Source organism: Sorex araneus, chromosome 4 (genome assembly GCF_027595985.1).
Source record: "Sorex araneus isolate mSorAra2 chromosome 4, mSorAra2.pri, whole genome shotgun sequence".
Taxonomy (NCBI): Eukaryota; Metazoa; Chordata; class Mammalia; order Eulipotyphla; family Soricidae; genus Sorex; species Sorex araneus.
The window spans coordinates 48,574,177-48,587,647 of record NC_073305.1 but is presented as its reverse complement, the minus strand read 5'-3'; the positions used below and the strand labels follow the sequence as shown (position 1 = coordinate 48,587,647).

At 44.3% G+C, this 13,471-nt stretch overlaps 2 protein-coding genes across 3 annotated transcripts in view; one reads left to right on the top strand and one right to left on the bottom strand.

Annotated features, from left to right (window-relative positions):
* The window catches only part of NEK4 (NIMA related kinase 4), a 34,854-nt gene extending 26,310 nt beyond the window's left edge, over positions 1-8,544 (top strand). The window contains exons 15-16 of one of the 2 annotated variants that reach the window (XR_008629779.1): positions 4,065-4,194; positions 5,312-8,544. Coding sequence is in view for 1 of the 2 variants with exons in the window: in XM_055135323.1 (XP_054991298.1) it covers positions 5,312-5,404 (93 nt within the window). In the remaining variant the exon portion in view is untranslated. The remainder of the gene's footprint in view (positions 1-4,064; positions 4,195-5,311) is intronic. The other variant, XM_055135323.1, reaches the window with a different exon arrangement.
* A 3,173-nt stretch (positions 8,545-11,717) lies between these two features.
* On the bottom strand, positions 11,718-13,423 carry SPCS1 (signal peptidase complex subunit 1). Its single transcript, XM_004615176.3, has 4 exons — positions 12,912-13,423; positions 12,551-12,610; positions 12,374-12,460; positions 11,718-12,001 (listed from the first exon to the last, which is right to left on the bottom strand). The coding sequence occupies exons 1-4, from the start codon at positions 13,365-13,367 to the stop codon at positions 11,876-11,878; spliced, it is 729 nt and encodes a 242-aa protein (XP_004615233.3). The 5' UTR covers positions 13,368-13,423; the 3' UTR covers positions 11,718-11,875.
* Positions 13,424-13,471: the final 48 nt, after the last annotated feature.

Sequence of the window (13,471 nt, the reverse complement as noted above, 5' to 3'; positions counted from 1 at the left end):
ATATACAATCTACCCACTTAAAAATGGATAGTGGTTTTAGTCTGGTCACAGAGTTGTACAGATATCACCACAATCAATGTTAGAACTTGTAATTAAAACCCCTGCATCCACTGACAGTCACTCGTGGATGTTCCCCAAGTCCTCCATCCCTAAGCAACCACATTTCATTTCAGTATATCCTACAAAATACATGGTCTTGTGCAATTGCCTTCTTTCACTTAGTGTGTTTCATTCAGTGCTATCATTTATTTCATTTTTTTGAATGGCCAGATAATATTTCATCGTATTACTGTTCCACATTTTATTTATTCATCGGCTAATGGACATTTAGGTTGTTTCCACCTTTTGGCTATTATGCTTAAAGCTACTGTGGACATTCCTGTACTGTTTTTGTGTGGGCATATGTTTTCACTTTTTTTGGTTATATATGTAGGAGTTGAAATTACCAAATCATACAAATTCCTCTTTAACATTTAAAAAAACTGCCAGAATGTTTTACTAAATAGCTGCATTATTTTACATTCCTGCTAGTAATGTATGAGAGTTCTAATTTATCCACAGCCTTCTACCCCCCAAAAAAATTATATGTGTGTGTGTGTGTGTGTGTGTGTGTGTGTGTGTGTGTATCACTGTATCATGTCATCCCGTTGTTCATCGATTTACTCGAGCGGGCACCAGTAACATCTCCTTTCTTCCCAGCCCTGAGATTAGCCTCTCCTTACTCGTCTTTCCCAACAATTGGAGGCTCTTTCAGGGTCAGGGGAATGAGACCTGTTATTGTTACTACATTTAGCATATCGAACACACCACGGGAAACTTGCCAGGCTCTCCCGTGTGGGCAGGATACTCTCAGTAGCTTGCCGGGCTCTCCGAGAGTCATATATATATTTATAAACATACACATATGTGTATATATATATATTTTTTTTCCTTTCTGATGATAGTCCAGGAATATGTTCACTCATGCATGAGGCTCGGCCGGAGCGTGTGGGGCGCCCCGAGGGAAAGCAGCCTGGCACAGAATCTGTTGGCATGGTTATGGGGGCCTCATTTATATGCTCCCTTTTGGGAGAAGCAGCCATGATTTCTGGACAGTGGCCAATGAGGAGATTATCTCACACCGGCAGGAGGTGGCTTATGATCCCTGGGTCACCGGAGACTGGGAGAAACAGGTAGAGGATCTCTGCTCCTGGGTCCCATTAAAGAGTCCTCCCTCTCTCTCTCCCCCCCCCCCTCTCTCTCTCTCTCTATATATATATATATATACATATATATGTATATATACATATGTCATTTTTATTTATTCTAACCATCCTAGTGGTTGTTAAGTAGTATCTTATTACAGAATTAGATTACTTTTTCCTAATGGAAAATGATAATCACTGTATCACTGTCTCACTGTCATCCTGTTGCTCATCAATTTGCTCAAGCGGGCACCAGTAACGTCTCCATTGTGAGACTTGTTAGTTTTCTGGCATATCTAATATGCTACAGGTAGCTTGCCATGCTATGCCGTGTGGGCAGGATACTCTCGGTAGCTTGCCGGGCTCTCCGAGAGGGACGGAGGAATTGAACCTGGGTCGGCCACGTGCAAGGCAGATGCCCTACCCGCTGTGTTATCGCTGTGTTGGTAGCTTGACAGACACTACCAACGTTATCACAGGACCAGGCTCTGAGGGCAAAACCCTGAACAGACTTTATCCACCACTCAGCAAAGAGCTGAGCTAGTTGTGAGATCAATATAAAGATTGCTGGGGCTGGAGAGATAGCACAGCGGGTAGGGCGTTTGCCTTGCACGCGGCCGACTCGGGTTCAAATCCCAGCATCCCATATGGTCCCCTGAGCACAGCCAGGGGTAATTCCTGAGTACAAAGGCAGGAGTAACCCCTGTGCATCGCCAGGTGTGACCCAAAAAGCAAAATATATATATATATATAAAGATTGCTGGTTACTAGCGACAAACAGAGCAGGCACTACCAGCCTAATTCTGACTGCTGGCAAGTTGCGAGCAGTTCTACGAATACTCCCCAGAGCTCTCCAAGCAGAAAGCAGTGTTTTCCAGAACGGGTGATAACACCCCCGGGGAGCACTGAAATAATACAGCAGGGTGGGAGCAGCCTTGGAAGCATCTGGGGGAGTGTTTTGTTACCTTTACAAAGGTTACTTTCTAGGGAGTGCTGAACAGTTTTTTCCTGAAAAGGGGGTAGTAAGCTAAATAAGTTTGGGGAACTCTGGCATGGAGAGTAAGGGGACCCCATTTTCTGGTTGCCCCTTCCCCCAATCTCAGCTATTACCCACAATGGTATCTCTTTTTTTAAAAAAATTTTTTTATTTATTTTTTATTTTTAATTTTTAATACACAATGGTATCTCTTATACCCAACCCAACACAAAACTTCCAGATGCTGGCCTGCGCTGTGAAATGGGTGGTCTAAAGCCTGTTGAACATCCACAGGCTATATATACCAGATATATAATATATATGTTATATATAGCATATTTGATGATGAGTACTGGAGGCAGATTCTTCAGGTGGCTCTTCCTGTTCCTGGAGCGAGCAGATATCATTGGGCTACACTAGCACGTGACAAGGACAAATGGAAATGTTACTGGCGCCCACTCGAGCAAATAGAAGATCAACGGGAAGACAAGTGATACAAGTGATAGCATATTTAATATCTATGATATATATATATAAACAGATAATAGGGTGGAAAGATAACGCACTTCGCAAGCAGCCAACCCCATTCAAATTCCCAGCACTACATATGGTACTCCCGGCAATGACAGGGGTCACTCCTGAATATAGAGCAAGGAATAGACCCTGAATAATGGAGTAATACTCTCTATCCCATGTCCCTTACATACATATCACTGTCATCCCTTTGTTCATCGATTTGCTCGAGTGGGCACCAGTAATCTCTCCATTGTGAGACTTGTTACTGTTTTTGGCATATCGAATACGCCATGATAATGATAATACAAATATTTTAGGCATCTATTGGCTATGCGTCTTATCTTTTTAGGGAGACATATCTATTCTGATCCTTTATGTATGATTATTTGTCTTTTTATTGTTGAGTAGAGTTATTTTTATATTCTAGATACAAGTCCTTTTTAAGATACATGATTTGCAAAGGTTTTTTTCTTTCCCTATTCTTTTGGGAATTGGTGGTTCTTGTTAATTGTTTGCAGCATAAAAGGTTTTAAGTTTGTCAACATCTAGGAGTTGGTGAAGTTGTACTGTGGGTAGGTAGTAATAGGAGTGATTCCAGAGGACAGAGTGAGGAATAAACCCTGAGCACTGCGAAGTATGTCACCCCCCAAAATATATTTTTTTTTTGGTCAAAATCTATTTTTTTTTGTCACTTGTGCTTTTTGATATCATATCAAGGCAGCTTTGCCTAACCTTGAGGTCATGACAATTCTTGGTTTTTTTTTTCTTGTTTCATTTATTTTTTGGGAGGTGGAGGGTTTGGGCCACACCCGGTGATGCTCAGGGTTTACTCCTGCTCTGTACTCAGGAATTACTCATAGTGGTGCTCAAGGAACCATATGGAATGCCAGGGGATAGAACCAGGGTCAGCCTCATGCAAGACAAATACCCTACCCCCGTACTATTGTTTCTGCCCCTAGAATTTATCATTTAAAATACTAGTTAGGTCTATTATGTTTTCAGTTAATTTTGTGTCATGTGAGGACTGGCTGCAATTCTGCTCTTTTGCTTGTGAATATCCAGCAGTTCTAACACTCTTATTGAAAAGACTATTCTGGGGCAGACCCAAGAATACCCCTTTAGCATTGCTGGTTGTGACATGCCTCCCCACCCCGCCAAAAAACATGAAGATTGTTCTGTCAGGAGTGATTCCTAAGCACAAAGCTAGGATAAACCCTGAGCACTGCTGGGTGTGACTCCAAAACAAATTAAAACAAAAAAAGAAACATATTAAGGGAATAAACACTGGCCTATGATATCAGCCTCTGGGTTTTTTGTTGTTGTTGTTGTTTTTGCTTTTTTGTCACACCCGGTGATGCACAGGGGTTAACTCCTGGTTCTGCTCTCAGGAATAACTCCTGGCAGTGCTCGGGGGACCATGTGGGATGCTGGGAATGGAACCCAGTCGGCTTCGTGCAATGCAAATGCCCTACCTGCTGTGCTATCACCCGCTCCAGCACCTGATATCAGCCTCTGAAGGTCTGCCTCTACTACTTAGCTGGGGGATGGGGGCAAGCCAGGGTGGTAGAGGAGCCGAAGGGCCAGTAGGTACCGACTCTTGGACAATCATGAGGGACATTAACCCTTTTTGTAAATCATGATATCTCAAAAAAATGAGCATGTGGACTGGGGGTGTGGCTCATTAGTAGAGTGGATGCCTTGCATGTGTGTGGCCTGGGGTTAATCCTTGGCACCACAAAAAATAAGTAAAATCAGTTCTTGTGAGGTGGATCTGCTAACAGCAAATTCTGCTTTTATCTGGGAACGTTTGCACCTGCATTTTGGTAACAGCCGAACAAAAAAAACCTTACAGCTGAATATGCAACCACGTGCAAGGCAAGTGCCCTACTCACCATACTCACTCACAAATGGTCAGAAATGAGCATTTTAGATAATATATTGTTATTATCTAAATAACAATATATTTATTGTTGTTATAAATAAACACCCTACCTGCTGTACTATTGCTTTGGCCCCCTGGTTGGTTGTTTTTGAAAGATATTTCATCTGGGGTGTGAGGTGCTTGAGGCTACACCAGGAGGTACTCAGTTTATTTCTGACTCTGTACACAGGGGTCACTCCTGGTGTTATGCGGGGACCATATGTGGCTCCAGGATCAAATCCTGGGTCACTGGGTGCAAGACAAAGCGTCCTACCTGCTGTACTGTCTGCGTGGTCGCAGCTGATAAGTTTTTTTCAGTTGTCCGCCAGTTGCTCAATTATTTCCAGCAATGCCCTGGGTAAAATTATATATGTATTTTTTTATTTACTAATAAATAACACTTTTAATAGTTTATTGATTTCAAGGGTTCCTGATAGTGGTCTCCTCCGATATATATTTTGCATGTATTAAGTTTGTTCATTTCTAATAGTTCTCATTTTTTGTATCTTCAGGATTTTATTTTACAAACAGTATTAGTATTTTCCTTTATGGTGTCTACTTGTGGTATCACACATAGAAAAGATTCTTCTAACAATATGCCTAAAACGTAACTATCAATAACTTTATAAATCAGTTAATAGGAAAAAAAAGCTTTTAAAATTACAGAAATATTTTTTTCTACTCTATATACTGATTTCTTTGTTTCTCAAATAGGTACGTTTACGGGAGCATATGGGTGAAAAGTATACGACTTACAGTGTGAAAGCTCGCCAGTTGAAATTTTTTGAAGAAAATGTGAATTTTTGATAATTTATTCTATTTTGCTGCCAGAACAAAAGACCTATTTTCAAATGTTTTTGGCTTAAACAAAAACAGACCCGGAACAATACCTGGAGGCCGGCCATTCACCATGCTCTATCTCTGGGACGTTTTTACCAGAAAAAAATTAGAGCAAACAGAGTAACATGAAAAAAACTCACTGAAAAAAGAAAAAACATTTAGCAGTCTTACTCACTGTATAAGGAAAAGGTCTGTTATAAGACATTTTTTTTGGTTTACTGTTTACTGAGCCTTAAACACCAACTTAGTTATCTAGAACTTGATTTTTTTTTTAATGCTATTTAGTTTGAATCCAGGACCATAAAATAATTGTTTGGAAGTTTTACATACTATAGTGATAAAAGCAATAGGAGAAATAAATGTTGCCAGTGATACTTTTTGTAAATAACCTTAGGTAGTAATTGATACATTATCTTTTTTAAAAAGCCAATTCATGATTCTCTAAGTATATTTAGAGACTATAAAATTGTACCTAGCAACTGAATTCCTTTTATACATATTGATATAAATGTAACATTTTGTTTCCATATATGAACTTCATTTGGAGAATACAAGAATTAAAAGTTATTTTTGGCTTTGTAAATCAATGTTCTCTACATAGTTTTATTTTTACGTTGTCTGTGTTCAGCAAAAAAATATATATATTTTTTGCTTTTTGGGTCACACCCAGCAATGCACAGGGGTGACTCCTGGCTCATGCACTCAGGAATCACCCCTGGCGGTGCTCAGGGGACCATATGGGATGCTGGAATTGAACCTGGGTCAGCCGAGTGCAAGGCAAACGCCCTACCCACTGTGCTATCACTCCAGCCCCGCAAAAATATATATATTTTTTTTCAAAAATGTTTCTTAAAGCTCCGATTTTGTGGCTGGAGTTATAGTACAGCGGGGAGGGCGCTTGCTTTACAAGCAGCTGACCTGGGTTAGATCCCTGGCACCCCATATGGCACCCTGAGCACCACTGGAGTGATTCCTGAGTTCAGAGCCAGGAGTAAGCCTGAGCACGGCCAAATTTAACCCCCTAAACACCCCCCCACAAAAAAAAAACCACCAGTAATCTCTTCTCCAATTAAGCAGTTTTTAAAGTCCAGATTCTTTGTTATGTTAAATGTCAAAGTACATCAACATAGTGTTTATCTTTCCACATTTCTGTGATGTCACGTTTTATCAATTGTTTAATTAGGGATAATGAAATCACTATCACTGTATCACTGTCAGCCCGTTGCTCATCGATTTGCTTGAGCGGGCACCAGTAACATCTCCATTGTGAGACTTGTTACTGTTTTTGGCATATTGAATACGCCATGGGTAATTTAACTTCTGTATTAAAGGGGATCTAAAAATGACTGTTGGGCTGGCCAGGGGGATAGTTCGGGGCCTGAAGCACATGCTGCTTTGCATATGTGATCCCCTGGTTTGAGGCCAACCCACAATCCCTTGAGCTTTGCTGGGAGTGACTGGAGTTCATGTGTCGTCAGGTGTGGTCCCCAAACCAAAAGTGATTACTGCTCCAGAATGTCTTCTGCCTCATATTAAAAAGTGTAACTGAGCTTCCTTGAAAATCACACATAAAATGCTGTGAAGTTTTTTCTTCACTTAAATTACATAAGTCTAGTTTTCACTGTTTGCCAAGTGCTATCACAGAAGCAGGGGCATGATCGTGAGTTAAAATGCTCTCTACCCCTGATAATGTTCCTTGCCTGGTTCTGACATCTCTTATTTTTTGTTAGAACTTGGTTATAAAACCATCGAAATCCCAGAGCCCAGTGGGGGCAAATTTTTGGCAATATGTGGGTCTTCCATGGTTTTCAATGATTAATGAGATATTAACATCTTTGAACTCATCTTTAAAAAAAAAATGGGGGGGCAGTTCTATAATGGTTTCTCAAGGACACTTCCAGCATCATACCCCATCACGACTGTACCCATCTCCCTCCACTCCTTGCCCTGCTTCCCTCTTAGCAGCCCTCCAGCTCAGTTGTGTGTGTCTCTTCCCATTATGTTGTCTATGGGTCTTTTTTTGCTGCCTTGCTTTAACTCACCATCTTTTGGGAAACCCATTCAGTTTCTGACTTACGAAGTCATATTTTCTTAGGATTAAAAAAACTTCTGCCTATTCTCATTCGGTAAATTCTTCTTTAAAAATTCATTCTGGTGGCTATAGCAATAGTACTGCAGGTAGGGCATTTGCCTTGCATGCAGTCGACCCAGGTTCGATTCCCATATGGTTCCCTGAGCACCGCCAGGAGTAATTCCTGAATGCAAAGCCAGGAGTAACCCCTGTGTATCGTCGCCAGGTGTGACCCAAAAAGCAAAAAAAAAAAAAACCAAAAAAAAAATTCATTCTGGGGGCCGGAGCAATAGCATAGTTGGCAGGGTTTTAACTTTGCACCCAGTTTTGATCCCTGGCATCCCATACAGTCTCCTAAGTACCACCAGGAGTAACCCCTGAGCATTTGCCAGGTATGATCCAAACCACTGTATCACTGTCATCCCGTTGCTCATTGATTTGCTTGAGCGGGCACCAGTAATGTCTCCATTGTGAGACTTATTACTGTTTTTGGCATATCATATATGCCACAAGTAGCTTGCCAGGCTCTGCCGTGCAGGCGAGATACTCTTGGTAGTTTGCCGGGCTCTCCGAGAGGGGCGGAGGAATCGAACCTGGGTTGGCCTCATGCAAGGCAAACGCCCTACCTGCTGTGCTATCTCCAGCCCAAAATATAAACTTAGACTAACGAATGGCTTTTTCAATTGGATAATATTAGAAACAAAAAATAACATTCATGAAGCACATTTTCTTGTCTAAGTTTTAAATTAGGGATAGTCATATAATTTTTCTCTATTGAAAAGAACTAGCCATTAATTCTATTTCTTTGACCCCGATTGCTCAGGGTCACACCTGGCAGAGCTCAGAGGCTACTCCTGGCTCTGTTCAGGGGTCATCCCTGGTGTTCTTGGGTGACTGACCTGGAGTTAGCTGCATTCAAAGCAAGTAATTTAATGCATGTACTATCTTGCCAGCCCTAATTTTATTTCTTTTTTTTTATTTTATTGAATCACCATGTGGAAAATTACAAAGTTCTCAGGCTTATGTCTCAGTTATACAATATTCAAACACCCATCCCTTCACCAATGCCCATATTCCACCACCAAAAACCCCAGTATACCTCCCGTCCCCTCCCCCCCACCTCCAACTGCATAACTGATGAATTTCACTTTACCTTGATTACATTCCATATTTCAACACAAAACTCACTATTGTTGTTGGAGTTTCCCCCCAAGAAAGACAGCCCTACTACCAAGGAAGCATTTGATAATTAGTTTTCCATTGCTTAGAATGAAGAGATATGTAGTCCCACTGCTCCAAGTACGTAACTTTTTTTTTCCTTTTCCCTTTTTTTTTTCCTCTCATCCCCCTTCCCTCTCCTCATAATACGGTGGACGCCATGCTGCATTTCTCCCAGAAAATGGGAAACAACCGGGAAAGAGGGATATTTCCTCTTCTCAGCCGGCATGGGGCTATGGCTTAGTTCACAGTCTCTAGAGAAATGGCTGCTACTTTGATTACCTTCAACAAAAAACTCACTGTTATTGTTTGGAGTTTCCCCCCAAAGTCAGACCTGCTAAAAAGGAACCGTTTCACATTGCTGACAATTAAGAGATGCTAAGTCCCACGGCCGCACGGTTTTGGATTTCTGTATAAAGTCCAGGAAAAAATTCTGCCAGAAATTGCATAGCCCAGCTCAGTCCCAGTGCATTGCTGTAGGAAGCTGCTGTGGATGCCAAAATGGGTTAGAAGACCTCTGGAATCAAAGTCTTTAGGAGCAGAGGGTCCGTTTTGCGCTCAGCAGGATTTATCTGGGCCAAGGGCGTGCCAGTAACGCCCACTTTGCATGGTTGCCTATGAGCCACAAACTGTAAAAACCTTATACCTCTGGGTTAGGAGTCTTAGAAGATGGCTCTCGCCACGTGGATATTGCTGCCGCCGCCATTTTCCATGCAGAAAAACAGGGTGGAGAGGAAAAATCCATCCCCCGGCAGCTCGGAGTTGTAGCCCAGCTCACAGTCCCAGTGCATTGCTGTAGGAAGCAGCTCTGGATGCCAAAATGGGTTAGAAGACCTCCTAATTTTATTTCTTATATTGCTAATTTGATCCAGTGAATTAAATAGTTTTTCCTTGAGAAAAGTTAAAATTTATTCAGGTTCCACTTTGATAATCTTAAAAAGTCAGTTTGAAGCTAGAGAAACAATGTAGTGGGTGGGGTACTTGTCTTACACACAGCTGACCTGGGTTCAGTCCTCAGCACCCCAAATAGTCCCCTAAAGCCCTGCCAGTAGTGATCCCTGAGAGCCAGAAGTAAATCCCGAGCACAAATGGCTATCTATGCCCCACCATGACCCAAACCAAAAAAAAAAAAAAAAAATTGTTTACATCTCACTGTTTTTGGCTGTTTTGTGATTCTTTTCCATGATTACTCTTTTCTTTTTTCTTTAGAAAACATAGTTTTAAAGAAATGAAATCGTTTAAGGGGTAGGGGAAATGTAAGTAAACTAGTTTTACTGAAGAATTCTAAGGAGAAAATGGAATTCTCCGGGTGGGGGGGTGAGGAGGGGCAAAAAGCAAGGAGATTCATGTCCTAAAGACTTGGGCAACTCCATGGAGTGACAAAAGCAGTATGTTGTGTTTCCTTTTGATTTGGGATTTTGCACCACATTGATTTGCTTAAAGGCTGCACCTGGATGTGGTCTGATTGCTACCCCTGGCACACTACGTGGAGTAGTTCTGGTACCACATACCAGGACCATGTGGTATCAGAGATGGAACCTTTTCCCCCCTGTATGTAAAGCATGCCCTCCAGGCCTTTGAACTCTCTCTCCAGCCCAAAACTTTCATTTAAAACTTGGGGGTGGGGGGACAGGAGGCATGGGGGATTGGGTGGCCAGAGACAGTACAGGGATAAGGCACCTACCTGCCTTGCACATAGCTGACCTTGGTTTGATCCCTGCCACTGTACATTGTCCTCCAAGTACTGCCAAGAGAGATCCCTGAGCACAAAGATATATTTGATGTGGTGTTGGAGATCACAAGAGCACTGCCGAGGCACTCTGGGTAGGGATGCTACAGAACAGTTACTCTGTCACTGAGTCAGGTCACCCTGGGGGCTCTTCTAGAAAACATTTAGACATCTGTGTCTGGTATTAAGAACACTATACAGTAGCCCTCCCAATCAATACCTCACATAGGGCATTTTTATTTTTGAGTATTCTGAAAATCTCCAAAGGTATTTATAGCCTTGTAAATTTACATTTTGGTTCACCTCAGATAAAACAAGTATTACATGTTTTCTGCTTAACAGCTTAATTTTTACTGCCAATTATCTTACCAAAATCTGCATTAGGTTTTTCACAATGGGTGGCTGGAATGATATTACAGCAGGTAGGGCATTTGCCATCCACCTGGCCTACCCAATTCAATCCCCAGCATCCCATATGGTCCCGAGTACTGCCTGGAGTGGCCCCAAAACAAACAAAACAAAATGGTTTTTATATTTCCCCATTGTGTTGTTAATAAAGACATGTCAGAACTTTGCAGCTACAGAAATAGTTCTTAATGATGCTTTCAGAACCTTAACCTTTTTGTTTTAGTGAAGTAAATGGTTTTATTTGGTAGAGAGCAAAAGAGACCCATAAAATAGAGAACTCACATGGTTTTTACTAGTGTCTTACTTGTAGAACAGTGAAAAACTCTTCAGGCATAGACTTGCACTGAGTTTGAACTTAAAACATTAATTAAAATGGACTGGAAGGCATGCTTTGCATATAAGAGGTCCAGAGCCCTTTAAGCACTGCCAGAAGTGACCTCCAAGTGCTAAGCCGAGAATAGTCCCTCAACACTGTTGTAGCCCTCAAACAAAAGCAGAACAAATAACTCCTAAACAATGAATTAAAAAAAACTCATAGTTTTATTATCATTTATGAAAAATTTTTGGTAGACCTGAAAGAAAATTTGCATACTTGTGCTTTCTGTTACTCACTGCAGAGAAATATTATCAAGAAAATGTCTGAAATATTTCTAAATCAAAACCCAGCTAGGGGCCAGAAAGACAGTGCAGTGGGCAGGGCACTTGCCTTGCATGTGACCAATTTGGGTTCCACCCCAGGCACCCCATATGATTCCTGAGGCCTGCCAGGAATGATTCTGATTGCAGAGCCAGGAGTAACCCCTGAGCATCACTGACTATCCCCTTCCCCCTTCACCCCCCCAAAAAAAAACCCAGCTAAACAACGGAGTTAGAAGTGAAATATCATTGAGTACAAATCCATATATAGTTGTGCCACAAAAACATCAAGAGGTGGTTTTTAACTCATGCTTTGGATACGAAAGCAATTTATTTCACTTCAGGCAACAAAAGCAGGTGTGACAGTAAAGCTGAATCAATTATTTTTAGCATGCCTCTTAACTTTCCTTTCCCCTGGCTTCTTGTCCTCTGTGCAAGAGTCTTGAACTGGTAACCACTTTAGGGGGTGCCGGCGGTAAATGGGCCATGGAGGAAGCGTCAGCTGGGTCAGAACAGAGACAATGTACCAGTTATAGCCAGTAAAAGTTCTCAAAGAGCCAGTACCATGCCTGTTCCCACGTGGGTCCTATGCTCAAGGGTAAAAACAACAAAAGTGACATTCCTATGAAAACTGCCACCATCTGGGCAACACTCTTGGGTGATGGGAGCAATCCACAAACTCCACAAGGGTGGCAGGAGCTCAAAGGTGAGGAGGGAGCAATGTAGGACCATACCCAATACCCACGAGCTCCGAGGGCAAGACTACTGCCTGAAGCGGCAGGAAAAAGAAGGGGAGAGAACACTGACCCGCGCGGGCGGGGGGCCGGGAGCCCGCCCACTCTCACTCCGTTCAAACACCCACCAAAGCTCTTACCAAACACGAAAAGGCAAATCCGGCCATAACTATGTAGACTGTCCACCCGAACTGCTCCGCCACGTACCCGTAGATAAATCCAACTATCTAGAGAGAAAGTATGAAACAGTTAAGCCGCGGGGGGGGGAAGCTGAGCGGGGGCCGCAGAACGGGAGCTGCCGCGAATGCAATACTCACTGCCGAGAAAAGGATGATGCCCTGGAACATCTGTTCGGCCAGCTTCTGGCCCTTGTAATCCTGGGGAGGAAGAGCCACCGGGGAGCAGGTTCCACCACACCACCTAGTGACGGACCCTACCGGGCCCCTCCCCGGGAGGTACCGTCCCCCCCCTCGGCCTCGCCGCCCCGGCGCCCAGAATCCCCCCGCCGCACCGAAGAGGGCGACAGTAAAAGTCTGGGCCTCCCGGGGACCCGAAGCTCCCGCCGAGGCAGAGGCAGGCGAGGCGGGTCCTCGCGGGGACAGCGAGCGGGGGCGCCGGCTTAGGCAGACGTGTCAGGCTGGGACCCCGCGGCGGGGGCACTCGGGGCCGAGCCCTCACCATCTGCGTGGGCAGCGAGCTCAGGTGCTCCAGCATGTCTGGTTGCGCAGGGGAGCGGCAGCGGCCGGGAAACGGGCTGCAGGGCGAAGGCGGCCGCTTCTCAGGGAGCCTCGGGGCTTGGGGCTTGCGCCGCGGATCGCCCGGCGGGTCGGACGAGGCAGGAAGCGCGACGGTCGTGGCCCCGGAAGCGGAAGTCGAGGGCAGCTCCGGGCCGCCCCAGGTCCCGCCCCGCGCCATGGAGAGGGCGTCCGTGCTTTTCTTGCAGACGAGACAGCGACGCTTCGCCCGCGACGGGGGCGGGGACACCGGTGTCACCCAAAAGGAGACATTCCGTGCACGTGACGCCTTCTCCGGCAGTGTTGCGGGGTGCTGGGAGCCGTGGCCTCGGCCCCCGTGCGCGGCACACGATTGGACCCGCCGCGGCTGAAGGACTGCGGGCGCGTCCTCCGTCTCCATGGCGACGCGAGGACCCTCCCTCGCCCCCACCCCCCGGCGGCGGGGCTGCCCGGCGGCGCCTGCTCGGCGCTACGCTCGCGCGCTCCGGGAGGCGGGCCGGTGCG

What these genes read in the sequence shown, in the direction of transcription:
- SPCS1 (XM_004615176.3), bottom strand. Translation starts at nt 13,367, where the DNA reads ATGGAGACGGAGGACGCGCCCGCAGTCCTTCAGCCGCGGCGGGTCCAA. An exon ending in GCTCGCTGCCCACGCAGATG is followed by an intron (nt 12,611 to 12,911) that starts GTGAGGGCTCGG and finishes CTTCCTCCCCAG; the next exon opens with GATTACAAGGGCCAGAAGCT. An exon ending in GATTTGCCTTTTCGTGTTTG is followed by an intron (nt 12,002 to 12,373) that starts GTAAGAGCTTTG and finishes GTTCTGACCCAG; the next exon opens with CTGACGCTTCCTCCATGGCC.